General features: G+C 38.6%; 1 protein-coding gene across 8 annotated transcripts in view; it reads right to left on the minus strand.

Annotated features, from left to right (window-relative positions):
* The window catches only part of ENPP2 (ectonucleotide pyrophosphatase/phosphodiesterase 2), a 55,086-nt gene that overhangs the window by 16,269 nt on the left and 15,703 nt on the right, over window positions 1-23,114 (minus strand). For 5 of the 8 annotated variants that reach the window (XM_030445398.1, XM_030445400.1, XM_008505343.2 and 2 more), the window contains 7 exons: window positions 16,490-16,545; window positions 14,212-14,277; window positions 13,409-13,481; window positions 8,785-8,937; window positions 5,445-5,556; window positions 4,146-4,271; window positions 1,740-1,771 (listed from right to left, as the gene is read on the minus strand). In XM_030445398.1, coding sequence (XP_030301258.1) covers window positions 1,740-1,771; window positions 4,146-4,271; window positions 5,445-5,556; window positions 8,785-8,937; window positions 13,409-13,481; window positions 14,212-14,277; window positions 16,490-16,545 — 618 coding nt within the window. The remainder of the gene's footprint in view (window positions 1-1,739; window positions 1,772-4,145; window positions 4,272-5,444; window positions 5,557-8,784; window positions 8,938-13,408; window positions 13,482-14,211; window positions 14,278-16,489; window positions 16,546-23,114) is intronic. The other 3 variants (XM_008505344.2, XM_030445402.1, XM_030445401.1) reach the window with 1 other exon arrangement.

Genomic DNA, 23,114 nt, shown 5'->3' on the forward strand with positions numbered 1-23,114 from the left:
AGAATGGCTAAGGTTGGAGGGACCTTAATAAATTACACTCTTTTACTTAACTATTATTTTTGCGGTTGCTTAAGACATGATCTTGCTGAACCTGAAATGAACTCTACTGAATCTCAAAACACAAACTACAGGCTTATCAATTGCAAAAGTGTGTCCACAGATCTTGAGTCAGTGTCATCAATGGGAAAACTGAGGAGGAATAATCACCTAATTCAAAGCCCTCTGCATGGGCAGGGACAGCTCCCACCATATCAAGTTGCTCAAAGCTTCATCCAACCTGGCCTTCAACACTTCCAGGGAAGGGGCAGCCACATCTTCCTTGGACAACCTGTTTTAGCTCCTCACCACCCTCACAGGAAATATTTTTTTCCTAATGTCTAGCCTAAATCTCCCCTCTTCAAGTTTTAAAACATTGGCCCTTGCCTTCTCACTACACATCCATGCAAAAAGCCCAACCCCAGCTTTCTTGAAGGCCTCCTTCAGATATTGGAAAGCCACTATAAGGTCACCTTGGAGCCTCCTCTTCTCCAGGCTGAACAGCCTCAAGTTCCTCAGCCTGTCTTCATAGGGGTGGTGCTCCAGCTCTCCTCTGGACACACTCAAGGAGCTTTATGTTCTTGTGCTGTGGACTTCAGAACTGGACACAGTACTCCAGGTGGGGTCTCACAAGAGCAGAGTAGAGGGGGAGAACCACTTCCTTCAACTATCTTTCTATGTTTCTTTTGATGCAGCCCAGGACACAGTTGACTTTCTGTGCTGCAGGTGCATACTGATAGCTCATGCTAAGCTTCTGGTTCAGCATCACCCCCAAGTCCTTCTCCTCAGGGCTGTCCTCAGCCCTTTCTCCTCTCAGCCTGTGCCTGTGCACAGGACTGCCTCAACCCAGGTGCAGAACCTTGCATTTGGCTTCGTTGAACTTCATGCAGTTTGCACAAGCTCACTTCTCAAGACTGCCAAGGTCCCTCTGGATGTCACTGCTCTCACAGTTTAGATGCACAAAACACTGAACTACAGAAACCAAGCTGCTAAGGTCATTATTGATGACGTCTTAAAAATAAGACGTGCAGCCCTTTCTGTGCAGTATTAGGGGATTCGAGGGCCCAAGGAGTCATCCAAAGATGTATTTGGAAAGCTTCATTCACATGACAGTCTTTTAGAAAGCGTCATGCAAAACATTACACTTACTTAGGTCACAGATGAATAATGTTATTCTAAAAGGATGAAAGCTTAAGTTTCAGAGGAAAGCTGAATATTCAAAATACATCTTGTCTGCAGATATATTTAAAGCCACCTGGTTCCAGTATTTGATTATTTTTTTAAATCAGCTTGTATTTAAAATACTTTTTTTTCCCTTAAAAACAAGGTTATAGTTGAAGGCTATCAAATGAACATTTTCAGCGTCTTCAAAGTGCTAGTAAAATATTTACCCTAAAAGATTACTTTCCATTTCTGAAGCAATGAATAAATAGACTCGATTCAGGGAGTCAAGATGGTCAGGATGATTCTGGCTCTGTACTGCCCAAAAAGGTTATAAAAGCTACTACAGTAGCAAACAGTGGAAATTATGACAAACATTAATCTGTACTCATGAAGAGCACCATTTAACATTCTTTATTCATGTTTATGGTTGGGTTTCTTGCCTAAAGATTAAGGAGAGAATGCTGAATAATGCCCCATGTTAAGATGTGAAATGAGCAGTGCAGTATAGACTGAAGTACCTCCCAGTGGTAAATACTTACTGTAAGGTTGGCAACAATCACTTTAGGGTCATCTGTTAAGCAATGGGAGAAAAAAGGTAACAAATAAAAAATATTAACAATTGTCAAAAGAAAACATAAGGTAATAATGTAGTTATATAGAAGTGTTTGTCCTAGAAGCTGGCTGACCTAGAAGTACCTTGTATATATCAGATAAATATCCTGAATATGAACTCACATTTAACTGTATACTCTTTACATAGTGGTATTTAGTTTCTTAGGTAATGTTGCTCACTGTTCATTGGTTCGGTCTTAATATTTAATATTTATTCTATAGTTTAATATTTATTCTATTTTCTGAAAACATAATTTCAAGTCTTTTGACTTCTTTCCCTTAAAATAAAAAAATCCCCAGACATAAAGACTTTCCTCGAAAGATTTTCAAGGCACATCTGAATGCAACTGTGCACTTCCTTGGAAGCAGTAAGATAAATATAGTGCACTTTTTGTCTTTATTTAAACATACTATGTATTTCACAGGCTACTACAGAGTAAGTAAAAAGCCAAAGTAAAATATTCTCAATGTGCCTTTGGACAATTAAAGGGGCATGCAAGATGCAGAAAGCCCAAAACCTGCAACTCTCCACACTAACTCTGCTTTCCTCCAGGAAGGAAGGTGGAGAGGCATGTGGGGGAGGAAAGCATTTTTCAGTCCTGACACAAAAAACAGGCTAAGAGAAAATCTTTTTGAATTACACTCTCTTAACTATTATTGTTTTGGTTGCTTAAGACATGATCTTGCTGTGCTTTAAATGAACTCTACTGAATCTCAAAACACAAGCTACAGGCTTATCAATTGCACAGGTGTGCCCACAGAGCTTGGGATAATGTCATCAATGGGAAAATTGAGGAGGAATAAAAAAGCTGGTAATTTGCCATTTAAGGTGACAAACCTGAGTCCTAAGCCTAAGGAATATGTTTCTTTGTTCTCTGTGCAAACTGTTGATTTAGAAGCAATTGCAAATATTCAAACTAGGAAGCTGTGGAAAGAGACCAAAGGAGGACCAGGGTTCTGTGGGAACACCAGGAGCATGATTCAGAGGTCAGTCAGACCACCTGGGTCTTTTTGGAAGATATGCTCATTCATCCTCCAAAGAGAAGTAATTTTTCTCACCATTTTGGAAATTCAGGGATTGCAAGATCTTAAAAAAAAAACACATTTCCTTGGAAGAACTAAAATATAAGTTTTCAGTAGACTGTGATGTGCAGGAATTCAGTCTTAGTGGTAGTCTGGGAGGTTTTATCAATTTATGAACTATTTTCAATGGACCTTTACATACCCATCCCATATTCCTATAGGAAAAATATCCAGGGAAGTTATTTTACAGTAAAATAAAAAAAAATATATAAACTAGTATCTAAGAAAGTTATTATGATTTATACTTTTAGAAAGCTTCAAAGACAATCTTTATATGAAATTTGTTCTCAGCCAAGTACACCCCAGTTGTTATGAGGGTCAGTTATCTGATCTTCCTGACAAAAAGTAATAATCTTTGAAGCATGCATTGCAAAAAACATAGCTACTTAGATTTAGAGTTTCACAGTTTATAGGGTAGTTTAAACTGCTGGCAAAGCCATGTTTGCCCTGTTACATTGAGCCAGAGCAGCCATGGTGATGGCTCAAGCAGCAGCCCTCAGCTGTTCAGTAAGGTGGCAATTGGGTTTGGAATGCTTTAAATCACAGGGACTCCTGCCCAAGTGTCATCGAAGATCAGCTAATCTCAAACACCAGTCAGGGTGAATTTTTAAGAGCATGCTACAAAAAAGCAGCAAGTTTTACTGTCAACACTGCCCCTGAATACAGCTCCCCTATATCCTTCACCACTCCAAGCCTGTCACTGTTTAGCAACCCATGCTGATTCTCATCTGTGCCAAAAGTATGGAGAAGCTACTAAATTCATAATTAACAATTAATTTCATTTCTACTGGGTCAGAAAAATACCAGTTTTGGGTTTTTTGCTTTGGTTTGTTTTTTATTTGTTTATTTGTTTTTTTTTTTATCCAACCCATGCAGTGCTGAGCTCCCTTAAGTCACATTTTCATTGGGAGGGGAGAAGTGTGTGAATAAACTCATAACATGGATGCTGCCATGCAAATCTAGCTTCAAGAATCCCCACTTCTTGTCATAAAAGGGTGGATTTTAGCCCAGAACATTTCAGCCATGCACCTGACACAGCTCTGCCACATAGGATCTGTGAGCTACAGACTGGGAAAGGAGCAAGGCAGTTGCTCTTACTGAGCATCCCTCTGAATGTTCTGCTGACAAACTTACAAATTTCATATAAATTTCAAACAAATTTCAAACTTACACATTTCATACAACGTCAGCCCAAGGAAAGGATGGAGTTTAGTTCTCAGGACATAAGGGGTGCAGTTAAATTAACTTACATTTTAGGTTATTGCTGGACCTAGGGCGAATTCTCCCTAAAGATCCAGGCAGCAAAATTATATCTTCCACATTAGTCAAATAGTTGCTTAAAAATTCAGTTCTTTCACAAGTAGTGTCTTCCATCCCTGAAGAAGGAAAATGCAAAATTAACCCAGCTTGAAAATAAAGATATTTTCCAAAACAACACAGAAAGAGACCCAAAACAATCTATGTATTCTTTTGTTTTGGATGATTAATTTTACTCTTATTCTTTCTAGTCATATAATTCCAACCAGAGATTGGTAGGAGCCAAACTAGGGGTGATTTTAGCACATGCCTACACAGATAAGTACTAGTTTCAGTGTCACAGAAACAGACACTACACATACCATGTGTGCACTGACATCTCCAAATTAAGCTCATGGAAAAATCAAAGTCTGTTTCTAGTTTAGTGTACTACTTTGGGGATTATTTTTTTTTAAACAGAGGATTTTAAGAGAAGTCACACACAAAAGGTATTGTCTGCTGGTGGTCTGTTCTAAGGCAGCCACAGATTAACAATTCTCTCCTACAGCCATTTGTGGCAGTGAGGAATGTATCACCAGTCACAGGCAGCTCTCAGCACAAAGCCACCTCCCCTAGAAATCCTTCCTAACCCTTCCCTCCCCACAGCAGGAAGGAGGCAAATTCATTTCATTGCTAATGTACCAGTTCTTGGGTGACTTTCATAGATAAAAATATAAGCGAACAAGACCTTTGGTACCATTGCCAAAAAGTTACGTACAGACAAGTTTGTCTCAAACATGGTCACATTTTTCTTCAGCAAAACTTTCTGTCTTTGCTAGTATTTACTATTCCTGTTGTAAGTGTCCTCTGCTGTCCAAAAGAATGAGATTTACCAAACAATAGCTCTGCTTTTGGATTACTCTCCATTTATAATTTTATAATTTTCCTTATTCCTCTGTTATTTTGATGGCACTTTCCATCCAAACTGGATGCAGTCCCTTAGATATTCCAGCAATTCCAGCCTCCCAAGACATGCAAGGAGAGCTGTACTTGGATGTGATATAAAAAATGACAACTTTTGAAAACTCTGAGTGGGGATGTAGATAACCAGAACACTTCTATGCAAGAGAAGAGTCCTCCAATGACAGTTACCAGGTGAGCTGTGTGGCCAATCTACACCATCTGTCAGGGTTTGGGGACTTAAACTGACCAAAAAAAATCAGTACTCCAGTATCTTAAACTGAACTTTCATTTAAGCCACCTGTTACATGCACAAGCTTTTATATACTGACAAAGCAAAGTTTTTGTTTTACCATGATCACCAACAAAGATGACATTGACACATCTATGTAGCTTCAACTGTTTTAGTCCATCCATGAGCTGTCCTACTGTCTTGTCAATCTCTCTCAGGGGATTCACCATCATCTGTATGAATATGTGGAAAGTAAAAAAGTTAATTCTGTCGTTGCACTGTTCTCCCTTCTAAAAATGGAGGTCCTTTGGCAAAAGTCCCCAGAAATTAACCATCCAGGTCAAGAGGCAAAGCCTTGGCTGAGATGTTACACTTACAAATTTCACACCACTTCTTTTCCTGTATACACAGGGTAATTTCATCATGAAAAAGCCCTGCTGAGAGGCTGACACAATACAGCAGCAGATATTTATGGCCTCCTATGGACACATGTATTTATAGTAAAACAAAGTATAGATACTAGAAAAACACATGTGAGCTTGGGGTTCAGTTTTTTTCCTATAGATAAATAGCAGTACTTTTAAAAGGCTATTTTATGTGAATGGTTTGAATGTGTATGAACAGGAAGTTTTGGACTTGGGATTCATATACCAAGTCAATGAAATTCATTTCAGAGAACATCTGATAATAGGATGACAATATGCCAGTCACGAGCACGTGGGACTCAGAGGATTTGGTCTTCAGCTTCAAAGCCAAGAGTTTTGAACATCTCAAATGACAGTTTTGACAAAACTGTCAGCAAGTCCAGAAGACATGGATACCATACTGTGATCTCTTTAAGTTTCCTTTTCATTAAGAAGCAAAAGAAAGTAGACCAAGACATGTTCACAGGATTGTGCTTTCAGCTCTAACATTTTTTTACAAGATGTCACAAAGACAGGAAACATTTTAAAGTAAGATTTTAGGCAGAGGATTCAGATTTTGTTTTGATTTAGAGAAGAAAACATTTCTTGTCACTATATGTAAACTTCTTTCTTATTTGTCTATTTGATTTGGCTGGCCCAAGTATCTGCAACAAAATATCCTCCCAGCAACAAACAAAGCTAAAAAATTTTGGATGAGAAGTAAACTAGATTTTGGCTGAGTTTTCTGAGAACAAAAAATAAACACCGTGTTAGTGTGACCCAGAAAGAGACTGCTCAGAAATTCTCCCTCTGCCTGAGTCACTAAGGGATGAAAGATAAGTAAGACTGAGACTACAGGAAGAGAAAGGAAATGTTATCTTCCATATGGCACTTTAAGTAGATGGGAAAGATGCTACTGATAGGTGGAATTATGGTGGGAAATAGGAAAAACAAGAAAAAGTGGAGGCAAGGGACAACAACTTCCAGGATTCCTGATTGATGACAATTTCATTTAGCTGGCCTCTTCACAATTTCATCTGTACTGATGCAGAGACATTCTGAAGCTGTAATGAAGTTAATATATACAAAGAATCCTGTTTTTAAAAGAGACAAAAAACTCACAAGAAGACTGAAAGAAAGAAGAAGAACATTCTCAAAAAAAGAACCCCAAAACCTTTCAACTTTCTGGTTTTCAGTGCTTGACTGTGTTTGAAGCAGCTCTTAGAAAGACCTTCACCAGTATATCTTTATCTCATTTTATCATCTCTCTTCAATTTTTAGATTCAGTTAGCTTTTATTATTCTATACAGTGCTCAGCTCAAGGTTTTGCCCAAATGGTCTTTACAATGTAAGGCTGGCTGCAGGTCGTATATTCAGGCAAGAATTTTTTGTGTGGCTGTGCCATTCCTCTGTATGTTCTGTCCCAGATGCAACTTCAAAATGCTATTGGTAAAAGAGTGAAACACTTGCATAAAGCTTTCTTCACCTAATATGCTGATATCAAGATCTTGGAAGGCTGTACAGAAATTTTATCTTGCAAGATATGTAGATGCCCAAGATGGTGCAACCATGAAGTGGTACTACTGTGAAAGCTCAGGGTATAGGATCTGAGACATACAGACCACAACTGGATTCTCTCATGAGTTTTCCATTAGAAAAAGCTTGTTTAGAAGCAAAAAAGAATTTCAATGCATTCTTTAAAAATAAATAAAGAAATAAATTGTTATGATCCAGCCTGTACTATTCCATTGCTCTCAAACAGCACCAAAAGATTAATTTGCAGATATGACTGAAACTATCATCTAATATTAGGATGGGGGTTTTTTCTGAAATAATTGTGATAAATTTTAAGAGCTGTCTTATCAGGGAGTGTTCTTTAGGGATAAGTGTGGATGACTTTTTCATCCAGAGAAATAAAGGAAAAAGAAAGAGTCACATATGCTCCCATCAGTAGGAATGCTATAGGCTATTTACTACACCTCATGCCAGAAGGGTATAACTTAGAAAGACAAAATAATAGCAATATCATCAATACTAGTTATCAGTTTTCCTCTTAGATTAATCTGCATTGAAAGTTCTCTGGAAAATCCAGTTTTCTTATATCTGATAATTTTGAGTGTGTCTCTGTCTGCCATGGCTTTACACTTAAAGAATCTGTCTCAAAAGCAACTGGGTTGAGTTGAATCATGAAACAAGTTAAAAAGCACCCCTACAAAAAAGCTACTTAGAACAGTGTTTACATCCTCCTGTAGGATACAGTGGAGTGTCAAGGCTTTAATTTAAAGCCTAAAGGAGAAACATTTGCTTATTTAAAGAGGTTTTTAATTAGTTAATTTCTGAAATGAAAGTAATATTGAAGTGGTCTATAATATCTCCCACTGTATGAGTTAGTGCCAAGTGGGGAAAGACAGTATACTAAGGAATACCCTTTCCCTCAAATTCTATTTGACTTTTCTCCTGAAAACAGACTTATGTAGCACTTCTATTGCAAGTAAAGCATTCAGAAATATGTAATCAGGAATCCTCTACCATCCAAAGTCACAAATCGGTTTTAAAATATATTTTTCTACACAACTTTAAAAAGTTCTTTCCCTTTTATATTTTATGAGTCACATTTTCAGGACTTTTCCACAACCACAATGACTAGATACAGAATTTCAAATAATCACTAGCTTCCCAAGTGCTGGGGAGTCCAAAAGGCTAAAATATACTGCACATTTTGTAGTATCTCTGAAAGGTTAGAAACACTGCTAGAGTCTTTGCAGGGATTTATTGGACATTCCCTCCAGCTGGTGGCTGGATTTAAAAATATAAAGGGATTACAAAAGCAACCTTCCCTAATACAAACAGAGTCTGAAACAAGAAAAACACAGCTCCCAGAACACCTGGTCCAGTTTGGCTGCTCCCCTTCAGATCTTTCAGTACATTTATAGAAGCTTGGTCTGCAAAATCCCAAGACGAAGCTTGGAGTAACTCCCAAGTTGAGAAAAATAAAGCTAGAGCAGTGCCTAAAAAGTGGCACTTCCATCATAAATTTTGGAACATATGCAAACTTACTTTCTTCCGACGAGCTTCCGGAGCATATTGATCCACTCTATGTACTTTTCTTCTTTTCTTTGGAGCTGCAACTGGTCTTTCCTGTCTCCTCTTAGGAGGAAGCTTTCTCTTAGGTCTCTTAGGCGGAGTAAGAGGGGAGCCATAACTACTCTCCTGTGCTGGCGGGGAGAGATGTCTCAGAAAAAAAGCCTGCCTCAACTCACATCGGATAGCAAAGCTACTCATGCCAGCTAATTCTGAAGCATAAGTACCATGGCCATTTGAAAAATTTAGGTATTTGGACAATTTAGGATATTTCTCTCAGGATCCCACCAAACTGTACTGAAAGCAGAGTAGCAGTTACAAGAGTGGACAGCATAAAAGCAAATGAAATTGGTGTTTCAGAAGATAGATGGGGCTTCTGGTTTTGAAAATACATGGTTAGGTGGGCTTTCTAATTAATTCATTATTATCAAAATTTAAGCAACCTTAGTTTAAGTAATTTTTTTCCACACAATTTAATGAGTGTCTGGGGTAGACTGCTGGTGAAAATGCAGCAACTCACTTGGATTATGGTTCAGGTGGCTTTCTGCAAGGTTTCCAGCACATACTTTTCGGCTCACCATGAAAATAGGTACCTTTATCAGTATTAATAGCAGGTGCCAGCAATATGTGCAGGCCATGCACCCCACTGAAATCACCAGAACCCCAGTAGCCACTAACTGGGGGCTGCAGCACAAAGCTAACAAGGCAAGACTCATCATGGAGTCATCCAAATCATCTAGGCAGGGCATGTTAGGGGCAATGCATCAGAAAGCTGCACTGCTACCTGCCTATTACAGCTTTATGGGCAACTTGAGGATTTTATTTCCTAGCACTTCCAGTGCTAGGTATCTTACTGCGTAATGGTATTGTTCATAAACGCACAAATACCTGGGATGGACTTAGAGAAGGGAAAAAAAAAACATTAAGATGGAACTGGAAAAAAATCCTATCCCATTAATCAACTTGCTCATAATTTTAAGCTGTGCCACTCACTGACATTAACACAAGTTGCAGGCTCTGAGCACTGCTTGGGATCACATGTGAAGTGTTCATAGATTTTCCTGCTGTGAGATAGTAACTACGATACACTGTGTATAGTGGAGCATGCTGGGTGGACTTGAGAAGAGTCGGAGATTTATGATGATATTTTACTTCTGTGTACTTAGGCAGCTTCTCACAGTTGTTCCGTTACAGAGTTATGTAAACAGGGGAGGGAAGGAAGGGGATGTTACCATCTGCCATGCTGTTTCATTGCTTCCAAGGCAAGCATCTGGAAAGGAGATTCTAGTCCAGTCTCATTCGTCTCTCTCCAGAAAGGCATTTTAATAAAGCAGCACCAGAGTTTTCTGTTTTTAAAATGCTTCAAGCTTTGTGCAGTCCTGATGAGAGGAGCAGCAAGGAAAGGAAGGATTCTTGTTTTACTGTCTCTGAACCAGCTCACACAGAGCTCCACAATGCCAGAAACACGCGAGCGCAGGAGACCCAAGTCTGAACACTGAAACAGCCGCCTCCAGACAGCGAGTTAGAGGAGCAGCAGAAATGGCTTAGCAGTGCCAGATTTCAATGTGTTTTAGAGCTCTTATGGTAGTATATTTCTACAATATTTTAATTGAAAAAAAAAAAAAAAACCAGTTAGCTAGGAGGAGGAAAAAAAAAAAAAAAAAAAGCCAAGTTCTTATTAACCAGCCAAATCTTAGTCTTGCTTGAGAAGAGTCAGAACAGTTACAGAGGAGGGAAACAAATCCCTCCCTGCTTACAGAAGGGAACTGTAACATCACAAGGGTAACTAGCCAGCCAAAGCTCTGCTTCTTGACCCGGAGGGACCAACCTACCAGAGTTCAACTGCAGAAGCACAGAGGGAAAGAAAAAAAACGCAGAAGTAAATCAAGAGCAAGTTTGATAACTCTCATAACTACTACTGGAAATGTAGTGGAACCCACTACATTATTTCCTAAGAAGTTTATTTATCTCCCACCAAAAAAAGCACCCAAACCCAAAACAAACAAAAATCCCCAAACCAGCTCCAAAATCTAGACAACCAACTCATTTAAATTGAAATTCATAATGTTAGAGGACATAGGAAGTTATACTAGTGGACTCTGGCCATAATCTGTATGCTATATCAGCAACACTAGCAGTTCACCAATAAATTTTGAGTGCATCTAAGTCCCTTCATTTCTAGCTTTTAAGATGTTCTACTCATAGGCTGTTGTGCGTGTCCTGTGAAGCTCTGAGTGCCATCCACTGAAGTCTGGAAGCTGAAAATGATCAGTCATGGACCCCATTAGACCATAAAACACATTTAGAACACTACTTTGCATAAGAAACCCTAGTAAACACCCACTTTACTCTGATATTTTAGTATCTGGAGATATTCAAGTTGTATATACTCAAGCTACTAAATGCAGCGAGAAAAACTCTGCATAAAAACTTAATTCTTCAAAAGAATAAATAAGCCCAGATATGTAACACAGAATAGTTATGAGTTTGTTTTCAAACATTATTGTTTGGCTGATCTGACTTTATATGAAGAAAAATGAAGTTGTCAGAACTACTTCAACCACTTAAGTACTCCCAGCTGTGTACAAGAAAAAAACAGTTTCACAGGGACATTGTCTTGGTATCAAGGAAGCAAATGAAAGGGGTCGTCCCCCCTTTGAGGACTTTCTTCCCAGCTGACTTATGTAAGTTTCATAGCTCCTAAAAATTATATTGAAAACAGTGAAAACAATACTGAGAAACAATATTAAATACTTCCTATTTTTTCTGTCCTGAAACCAGGGCCCTAGCAAATCTCAGCATCTGTATACTTACACAGCTGTATTCATTTATTTAAATTTCCATTCACGAAGTTACAGCCACTGTTTGAACTGCAAACCCATACATGGTATCTGGTAACTTGTCTGTTCTCAATTTGCTAAAAATCTTTTTCATACTCTTGTGTTTAACACAAATGGCATAAATCTATTTGTAAAACTGTCATAAGGTATTAAGTCATGCTTACTACAAACATAAGCTTTTCCTTGCAACTAGAGGTCAACCTTCAGATAGCCATCCAGAAGAACTCAAAAAATAAGTGCCTCTGGGGGGCATTTTGCTTTTATAATGACTTTTTCTACAATGATATTGATACAATTCACTTTTTAGACACTTATAAATAACTTGGAACTAGATTGTCACACTGGACACTAAACTGGTTTGTTAAGAGCTACAGTTTCCAGAACAAATGCTAATCATCATCTTTATATGCTCCCTAAAGTCCACAGAGAGAGCCTCACAACTCTGTTCAGAAGAAGTGGTTGTCTACAGATAAATAAAATTAGAATCATCAATCATAAACCACACATATCACTTGTAAGACTTGAAGTGGATCTCTAAAGCATCATTGAGTACTATATCCTTGAATCAGAGAGCTCTCATTACAATACTTTGCCTCAAACTCACTGCTCTGGGACCATGGCTCTAACTGCTTCAACAAGAGCGCTACCCACAGCAAGTTCTTAAGAGCTGCAAACTCATTTAACAGCTGAAGTAACTCAAGCATAATAAAAACAAATGAAAAAGACCTAATGCTTCTTCTCTTTGATCTTTTCTCTGACAGAGAACAGCCATCAGATGTATATCAAACAAGTAAGAAACTATTGCTGGGTACCTGGCACTGGGGAAATGTGTATTATTTTCCAATGATAGGTATCCGATATACTCCTCAGTTTTCAAATATCTGTTTACTCTTTAAAAAGCATGTATGCAAACTCATCATGTCTTATAATGGTGATGTGCAAGCATACATTCACAATGAAACATTCTTGCCAGATGCCAGTGATCATTGGAGATCAGTGGAGCATTCAACATTGTAGGATATTTGGGTGGAGAATTTGCTTTACCATCACACAAATCCCAGACAAGTGCATAATCCTTATGCTCTTGTCACCCGGACAGTGTGAGCAAGGAATCAGTACCTAAAAGCCCCAGCCAGCTACCCAAAGCTCAAAGAAGGGGTTAAACTACTGTAGTGTTTTGCACATAACTTTTCATTGAAATACCTTGCAGTGCTTCAAAATTTTTTTCCAAACTCAGCAATCCAGCCCTGAAGGAACAGCACTGGCAAAGCTTTCTGAACCCCTGTAGGGCCTGTATGAAACTGGAAATAGCATCTTTTTACAGTTCACAACAAACTAGAATTATTACTTTGGCTACTTCAGGCTGTCAGCTTTAAAGAAAACTTTCTTTGCATTTTTCCTCTATGTTTTCTGCATTATATTTTTATTACTTTGAACAAGGATAAATTTTTTGAGGAAAGTTAAATTATGCTGTTGCACTCAAATATATCCCTGTCTTTCCAAATAAATCTTTCCATTTGCATTATCATATCACAGAAATAAATAGCCTCCTGGAAGGCATGGGCAGTTCTTTCTCTCAGAAGTGAATCTCACATGATAAATCCTTGAGACAGCAACTTTGCTTTCTCTGGTAGAGGGGAAGCATTCTGCAGAAATGGATGAAAAATAAATGCTAAAAATATTACTCCTGAGCAGTGGCAAATATTCCCGCAATGTTTTTGAGCCTTGTGATTTTTCTGCAGAAGAAAATCTATACTAACCTCTGAGTTGAAAGGACCATATCTGTGCCCAGCAGCATCTGGTTGTTCGGAGTAGAATGCATAAACATAAGGCCTGAAAGAAAAAGAAAGGAAGGTCTTGTTCAGGACAGCTTCCACCAAAAAAATCTTCAGACCTGTTAGGTCAAGTCGAATCAAATCAGCCTTTCAATGAGAGCTGGGCTCATGGAAAAAGAACTATTTCTCAGTCATATTTTTCCATGGTATGATTAAGAAATTAGTTCGTCTACAGTTTTATTAAGTCCAAGAACACATGCAGGCACATGGAGTACCTGTACCACCTGAGGACACACGGTCTTTCAAAAGTCTTGGAGGAGAGATCACAACAGCAACTCCCCTGTGTGAGCATGTGGGAACTTAGGTACTAAGAAGTACTCATGATTAAAATCTTAACATTTTCCCAGTCCTCGGGGTCCAGTTGTCCAACTGCCACTGCCTGTAAGGTTGTTAAACCATAACAGACTCAGTAGGATAAGAAAAATCCAAGTTAATCCATGCAAATAAATGCTTCCTGATGAGAAATAAATTCATGCCATGCATTCATTGAGAAGAAGCAAAATGCTGACTGTTAAAAGCCTAGGAAAAACAAGCAAACCAACCAAAACAACAATCAAAAAAAAAAATCCCCCAAAACCCTAACACAAGCCCCAACAAATCCTTAAATCTGTGACAGCGTGTAACAGACAAAAATAATTTTTAGAATTAAATTTCCCCTTGCTCTACCAGCTACTGTTAGGGAAAAGACAAGCTGGAAAATACCCAAGAGGAGATGATAAGTGAATTACCTTTCATTGTCTGGGAGCGTTAGCCACTGCAGTATTGTTAATATTCTGCGCTCGTGGGGGATGACACTGGACCAGAAAACACAAAAATGTCCCTTGTTATCACAGAATACAAAAAAAATCAACCACTGACTTTGACATGATTAATATCAACCATAACAACATCATTTCTTTAAGGATGCTTCTTTCTTGCTTGCTATTTTGTACCAATCTATCAGTTTTCTGTTGTGGCAAATAGATCTCTTCAGATCTCTTGGGTGTCTACACAATTCAAAAGAAAGATGATTAAAAGTTTGTACCTGGAGTCAGAACTCAAAGCAATAAATTTAACTGTTCTAAACATGGATGAATAAAGAGCCATTCTGGTAACTTTAACCTAGGTGAACCTTTTTGTATGCACAATGGTGCTACCATCAGATAGCTGGCATGAATAAAAAATACTAAATTGCTCAGATCAGGAAAGGGTTAAACAGCCACCCTGCTCTGGCAGTCTTGAAGACAAGAAATGTTTCTATTGACTTAACAGTAACCAAGCTGGGGGTTAAGATGGTGTAAATCAAAACAGTCATCTGAAAGACCAGGCCATCAGAACTTGCAAAACTTTGACAGCTTCTCACTCTGCAGAACAGACTTATCCTATTTCACTGCTTGTATCCTGGGACTTCTCACTTGGCTGCTGAAACTACAAGAATGAGTAACCTCAAACAGCTGCTAAACTTCCATATATCTCATCTTAGGAAAGATGTGCAGGTCAGTGACCACACAGTTATTTTAATACAATATCATAGTTAGTCCAGATTCCATTAGATCAATAGCAGAATCCCAAGGCAGGAATCAAATACAACTCTCTGGAATTCACCATGCTGAACTCAATTCAGCTCTCTTTGGAAACATCCAACAGAGAAAGAGAGGTGCCAGCAACAATTCTGAAAGAAGTTCATTTTTAATGCCCTGTATAACAGTGGTCTTCAGTCTACAACTACACAGAGAACTTTCTGTTGTAAAGCAACTATTAAAATGAGAATTTATGCTAAAATTTGCGAGCAAGGCAATATCATGAAGTAGAATAATAATCTTGGGATTTGCTCTATTTTTATATTTTCATTAATTATGAAATATGGAAGAAATCCATTGTTTCAATTAAACCATTTGGGACTAAGATGTTTTAAAAACTGCTGTATTCCTAAGAGGTAGGCTGAAAATTCTCCCAAAAAACATTCTGTGTTCCAAACTAAATAGTATAGTTTTAAGGTATATATATATATTTCCTCCATAAAAAAGTGCCTGTTTCCCTCCTTCACTAGTGCCATTTCTATGGCATATCCTTGGTTACCTTCCGGACTACTTAATATCCTCAAGCATGCATTGACCAAGGTGTTCATGGTGACTACACATATGTAGGGGCTACAAATCAGATTTCTTTGTTTTGTACAGGACCAGATTAAAGCTCTGTCAGGCAACCATCTCGTAAGGCTAAATCTATCATCACTTTTGTAATGGGTATATTTTATTATGCTCTCCATATGCTATATGGTATTTAGAGTAGCAAAGAGCAGCATACCTAATGGAATTACAAAAAAGTAGGCAAGCCCCCTGAATAGTTGAATCTTGACAGTTTGTCTACAGTTTGCCTATTTTTTTTGCTCCTGCAATCCTGCCACGAAATGAGAGATAGGTCCACATGAATTCCTCAGAACTCAGAAATTATCAAAATTCATCCATTTTTAGTTAGGAAGATATTTCTTAGTTGAGACAAAGGAAAATAATTTTGAACCATTAAAAAAAAATTAAACAGCAAAGACCCTCAAGGCTGTCTCAGCAACAATTAATATCTTGCTGAAGGGCCAGACTGGACTGTAAAAGGAGTGGCTCAGTTAGGCTGTTGATATCAGATGACATGAGGACAATGAAAGAGTACCCCATAAACACTCAGAGGACTAGAAAACATTGCTAGCGATACTGAGGAAGCAAAACAACGCACCAAAATATAAAAAAAAGTCACTTTTATATAATCACACATCTTTTCCTCAGATAACTGAAGAAGCAAGTTCATTTTTTAATGCCTTGTAATACAGTGGCTGTCCTCACTGTATGAACTTAAAACAAACTGTAACATCAGCTTCAGTTACCAGAAAAATTGCAGAAATGAAATGAGAGGGCCCTCAAGAGAGGGCTGCAGTTATAAAGTCCAAGCTTCTAAAAAAAACAACTTAATAAACACTTCCATGAAATTAATATTGAATTATTATTTACAAATCTCCAGAAAACATAGGGCACTTACACAGACCAGAAGAACGTGCCAGCTTTCACCCCTTGCTTGGCTGCAGTAATCCAAATCTAATGAGGAAAATATAAGAGGATTAGTATGTATTCAGATCTTTAATGACCCTCTGAAATCAAAAGAAAATGTTTTCAAGACACATTCTTCTATCCTGAGCCTTGACTAAAACTGCAGCCTTCAGCCTGTGTTCCTAATTAGAGCATGTGGAGAGACAAACCTATGCAAATCCTGGAGCATGCTGCTGTGCTGTAGACTTTCACCCCTAAACCTTGTGTTGGTTTTAATGGAAAGCAGCAAGATTCATGGCCAGGAATTCCTGAAGTTATTCCATTTAATTTTCAAAGACCAGCTATTACTTACCTGAGCCTTTTAGTATTCTAGTAAGTATTCCAGTATTGGAGGGCACACAGTTAACAGAACACAGCTTAACACTACCCAGTGTCTGAATAAATGTCCCTTTTCCCCCATATTTCCCATCAATTGACATCAGCATAAGACACCTTTGGAAAGAGTACCTAAAAAAGGGCACAGAAGAACGAGAAGGGGTCTAAAGAAAGCAGAGAGGGACACTTTTCCACCATAGATTTTTAAGAGCATTTTGAACTGACTCTAAATGGTCATTGATGGAAAAGATCAAAACAATCACCACAAATTTTTCAAATCCTTTTTTCAGTCCCTTGAACTCCATATATTTTTCAGGTTAAAACCCAGTCTGTAGCAGTAAGTTCCACTGCATGTGTGTTTTTGTTTGGCTTATATCCACCAATTTCACTGTATTTAGGGTACTGTTCTCACACTAGGATAACAGTTTACTAATTTGTTCTTTTCCTACTTCTATGCAACATTCATGATAATCCCCTCTAATTAGTCCTTTTGAGAAAGAGTAACCTAGGTTTGTTTGATCTGTCAGTATTGAAAGCCATATCATACCCCTGGTTACCTTGCCTCCCTCTCTCTTACCCTCCCTTTGCCCTCTTTGTCTTTTCTATTCTATGAGTTTCTACACAAGGCAGGAAAATGAGGATGACCAAACATCAGAAAGGTCCATAACCAAGGAAAGCAAACAATGTGAGTTTGTAGCTCTACACAAATAAATTCAAACTATCAGAACTACTCAAACCTATCAAAATTGTCTCAAATTACTCATTTCAATAGTAGTAATGGCTTAAAGGCCAGCATTATGTATACAACTAAATTATTTCTTCCCATTATTTATGCATACTGTATTTTTTCCATTTCATAAGATGTTAAGCCACTTCATAGATCCCTTACGTAATTCCAGAATCTTTGGTTTCCTTTAATTATATTTTTGAAGATAAATTCAAGGCCCCTCTGCCTTGCTCAAACAGGCACTTAAAAACTGTTATCTGGGTATGCATTATTCAAATGTCATGTCTGAATTATTCATGCATCAGTCTTAACTGAAATAAATTTGGCAGTCTGATGAAACTCATTTGCACACTGAGGCAATAGTAAACAGTAAATCTTTGCCTTTCAAGTGCCCTGAACACACCTCTCAATTTACCTTTCATTTTCTACTCTTCCAAATCTTACTGGACTCAACCCAATTAAATTAAAATCACAGCTATAAAAAATAATTTGTTTTCATTGTATTCTTTTTGGTAATGTATTTTCTTTTTCAGGAAAGAATACATCCTTGGTAACCTTGTAGAAACGGTGCTTTACTAAATAAATGCAGCAAGAGCAGGAGCAAAATGCCCATGGATTTAAACTGCATCTTTCTCTGTTTTCAGGTACTTCTCAAGAGCCTGATTTCAAGGTTGGTTCATATTATTCTTCACTGCAGTTGCCACCAAACAGGGAGTCCCCAAGCACCTATCTCCCCCAACCTCTGCAGACTTCTTTCCAGCAGCACTGGGGTTTGCACAGGGACAATGACCAAAAGATGATGTGGCTCTGAATTTATATTGGAATTTGGGTTTGAATTGTTGAATATGGATGAATACTGGTTTTGATTATTCACAATATACAAGCCCTGAAAAGATGGGACAGAAGGATGTAGGTGAACAGGAGAGATTAGGAAGTGTGCCTACAACTCCCTGATCACATCACTGAACACATTCACTGCAGCCAAAGGTGTAGCTGCAACACAGGACACATCCACAATCTCATCTGCATCATCTAAAGCAGCACAGGGTATATAACTTACCGTGTGTGTGTGTGTGTGTGTGTGTATATACAACACCCATATTCATTAGTGGTCGAGATTTGCAAGTGAAAAAGGGCCCACACTTAAAGAAAATTTATTTGTCTTTACTCTACAGATTTATTCCTAGAGCAGAACCCTATCACTGCAGAGAAAAGAGGTCAAATACAAATTCAGCATGTGGAGTGTCAGCTCCACTTCTGTTATCCTCTTTGGTCTTGCTGTACTTGGAAAACCATTGTCCCTACAGACCTGCAGCAGATTTATTTTTCTTTGAAAGTGTTTGTATTCCTGCAAAGTTTAAATTATTTTGCAGATATCTTTGGGAAGATACCAACAAACTAAGTCCAGGGAATTCAGTACTTTAATTTTACCATCTGCTAACTCTAGTCTGACTTTCCAGTGCTTCGGCCTGCACAGATCCAAATGGTCCAGCTTGGTCCAAGTGGCCCAGGCCAACCTCCCTGGTTGGCCAAATCAGCCCAGCCAAGTTCCACCCCCAAGAGCTGAAGCTGCCCTATGCTGCATGACTCTTAGCATTGCTGAAACCACCCCTGACCCTGTCTATTTTAGGCAGCAGTTTTTACAATGTGCCAAAAGACTCTCCCTCTGGACAAGCAAGGAAAACAGTAGTGATCTTGGCATTTGAATAAGTAGCCCCTATGTACATTGCCAAGATACCCAGCAAGCCTTCAAGAAGGTAGTAGCTATTTTTTTATTCCTGTCAAGCATAGATTGTGCTTCAGGAGTGTCCCATGAAAACAGCATTAAGATCACTCCTAAATGAGCAGTAAGGGAGAGAAGTCCAAAGCACTTGGAGTGGCTTCAGACTGGGAAAAACTGCATCCTCCTTGCCTGAGGAACACAGCCATTTTACACTGGCGTTAACTGTTAGGATGAGGACTTGTGTCTGCTGCACTTGAAATAAGCTCAACAGCTAAGACAATGATCTGCTCCAGTCACAGAAGCTAATGAGGAGGCACATATCTGACCCCAGCATCTGAGGAGAGAGTCTGAACCATTCCACCCTGACTTTGCTGGGACAGAGCAAGGTTCAACTCAAAGTTACAACAACTTACTACCGGACCCTCCCACTTCCTTCTTAGAAAGGGGTGGGTAAAACAACAAAAAAAACCCCCACGCTTTTGTTTCTTTAAAACAAAAATAAGAAAATTGAACACCATCCAACACTATACCTGGTGGTACTCATAGCAATACATCTGCAGAAACATCTTTAAGTATGCAGAGAAACAGCAGTGGACAAGCTTTAAATCAAATGTTCAGTGTATTTTAGATTTGTGGCAGCTATTGCTGGTGAATCTAGTGGTAGCAGTCTCTACCAGCAGTGTCCCTGGTTAGCCAGACCCTTTGCTGGCTGAGTAAAATTAGACAACAGTCTGGAGGCAGCTGATAGGAGAACGTAAGTTTCCCCACTATCCTCAGCTATAGGACAGTAGCAGAAAAGTAAGGAAACTCTTACTGCAGCTTAATCACCAGCGAACACCTCTAACTGCCTTTAAATTAAATTGTCTTACAAGTCATACCTCTCACAGGCTGACAGGAGCCTGTCAGTCAGTGTAGGATAGAAAAAAGTTAGCTGATGCACTCTCAACCTTGGCCATCAAAACCAGTAAAGTTAAGAAGGACATAAGGGTTATTGTTCCATTTCCTCTCTGTTGGTTGGAGTCAGTCTTTCAGCTAATTAATCCTAGATGTTCCTGTACTGAGCATGCAAATGCAATGTGTTAAATACACTCTATGGCTGATCACATCTGTTCAGGTCACTTACCATAACGTTTGCTGCGTTAGGCACTGCAAGGTCAGTACCATTTGTGAGCTTATGTAATTTATTTGCCATATGTAAATACATTGGTTTTAACTGTTAGGAGTGTTAGACTTCTACAGCCAGATGTTTTAACTATGAAAGATGGGCACCCATGGTTTGCATCTAGGTCAAGCCTCATATTGCAAGCTGTGTAAGGAAATAAGTTATTTCAGAATTAATTTGCTTAAGCAGTGATGAGAGAAATAAATATAAAAAAATACCAACAAAGATTAACTACTCTGTCTTTATAGCATGCCAAAGAAATAAGAGAATATCTGACTTTTCCAGTGCAGAAAGACCTGTTAAACTACAGACATAGAATCAACCTTAGTACACTAGCAAGTGTCCCAAGAAATAATACATTTTCTAGATGTATAAGACATATCCTGTAAGTTAAACAACAATTATTTTTTCCTCTGTATTGAATGACTACAAATCTTCTCTTATTTATGGATAAAAATAGAATGGCTTTTAGGTGGCAATGTCATACAGAACATCAAAGTCTCAAGTTCTCCCTTCTTGAACATGCTTGCACACAAATCCTACATGCAGAGTCATTCAAGAGATGTTGAATTGTCTTTGAAAACCTCCAGAGAAAGTGGGGCCCCACTTCCCTGCTTCTCATCTTCCATGAATAAATAAGAGCTTATTACTTTGCCAAAGCTGCCCTGTGTTTGTTCCCCTGTGAAAGGACTGGCAGCAGCACACTTCAGGTCAGGGCTGATGGAAGGGACAGCTCTGAAGTCCTGCCCATGGCCCAAGTTGTGCAAACATCCTCCCACTTGCCAACCAGGCAAGAACTTTCATGTCAGGAGCAGAATAATCACGTACATCCACTGCAGCAAAGAGCTGGGAATGCATGAATGGGAAATCCCTTCCCACATCCAGGTAAATGTGGGAAAGGGGAAATGACAATATTTCTTAGGTAAAAAAACATGTCCATAATTGGTGCAAGCATGTAGGATTAATACCATGGTGGTGTCAATTGTTACACTCCTGTATTTTACATATATGCAATTTTCTGCCAAGGTAAAATGTTGAGTATTGCTTCCATGCTCCTTACTCTTTAACAGGACACAGATGATCTCACAGCCTTGACAATTAAGCATTGCCATCTTGCTCAGACAGAAGATTTTGACATGGGAAACCCCATTAAATTAATAGAGACTTAAATAGCCCTCCAGCTTTTTCGTGGCTCAAGACAGGGAAAAACACACAAACAAACAAAAAAACCCAAAACTGATAAAAAGACAATTATAGACATGCTCCCTTTTGCTTCCTCAGGCAATCAACAAAGTGATTGCAAAATCACTTTCAGCACAAAAAGATGACAGCTTGCTGCAGAGCCTGGGCTACTATCCTGCAAAGGCTAACCAGGCCTGCTCAGGCTGACCAAGCAAGAAAATTAAAATAAGTTATTTCTGCAATCATTAGATAATCAAAATCAACAAAATCCCAATAAGCAGGAGATCAAAACTGTTTTATCTCAAAGGTTGATACAGAATGTGAAATTCAGATAAAATCAGGACTATGCAGCTAGGATGTGTAGTGATGATGTCTAATGTCTACAGACTGTAAAGACAGCCTTATGACATGCTGACATCTCATCTAGGAATGTCATGGCCCTTTTCAAGGATTATCTTGGCATCTCAAGCTTGGCCCTTTCTGAGGGCTGTATTCTCTTTAAAAGGCTAAGAATGAAAATAAAGCTTCATACATGGTACTCTGACAACCTTCAGTACTTTCCTAATTAAGATATTTCTGAAGAAAGAGGCATGTTTGGAGCCAAAGTCAGATCTAAGCTGGGTTACCTTCTGAAGGAGCCCCTCTGTCCCGGTTAACAACTGATCAGCAGTTTTGTACCTGTGATTTTCTGACTTTGGAAAGGCCAGTGAAGTATTTCTAAGGATCATGAAAGACCACTAAAAAAAACCACAAACATTGTATTGTCTGTAGTGTAGGCTTAAGCTCACTACATCAAATCAAGAAATGGAAAACTACTGACAAAGGAAGCTAGGGCCTAATTTAGTGCTTAAAGTTACTTGGGATGAAAAGAGAATCAGTGTTATGAAAAATGAGCATCAAACTTAGTTTCCCCTTTTGGAGCATGGGCCCTGATGCTCACCATTTCTGTGAGCTGCTGTAGCAATATGAGGAGTGGTTTTACAGCTGTTTCCTGTCAAACACACTTATTTTGAAAACAAGGTGGTTTTAAGCTTATATAATAAATCAAGGTTACATACTAAAAGAGAAGTCTGGATTTCAAAAGGTTCCTCAACCAGCTAGTGCCCCTCAAAACACTTGCAAGCCTTCTCCCCCTTTCTCCTTTTCCTAATGCTTTTAAAATTAATTTATCAGAATTCCTGGTGTAGAAACACATCTGCCAAGTCCCACTGATGTCTATTGTAATGTGTTGCTGTTTCCCAGCAAGATGCTGAGTATTAGAACAAGTAATTACAAAAAAAAAGAAACAAAAAGAAAACAAAAAAACTACCACACACACACACCAAAAAAACCCCTCCACATTAGAGCAGTTTCCAGGAGCAAGAAAGTTTTTCAGAAAGTACATTAAATTACATTTTCTTCTAGCCAATTATAGCCATAATATGAGTTTGGGGGTCCCAGACACTTAT

The sequence above is a fragment of the Calypte anna genome, chromosome 2, assembly GCF_003957555.1.
Source record: "Calypte anna isolate BGI_N300 chromosome 2, bCalAnn1_v1.p, whole genome shotgun sequence".
Classification (NCBI taxonomy): domain Eukaryota; kingdom Metazoa; phylum Chordata; class Aves; order Apodiformes; family Trochilidae; genus Calypte; species Calypte anna.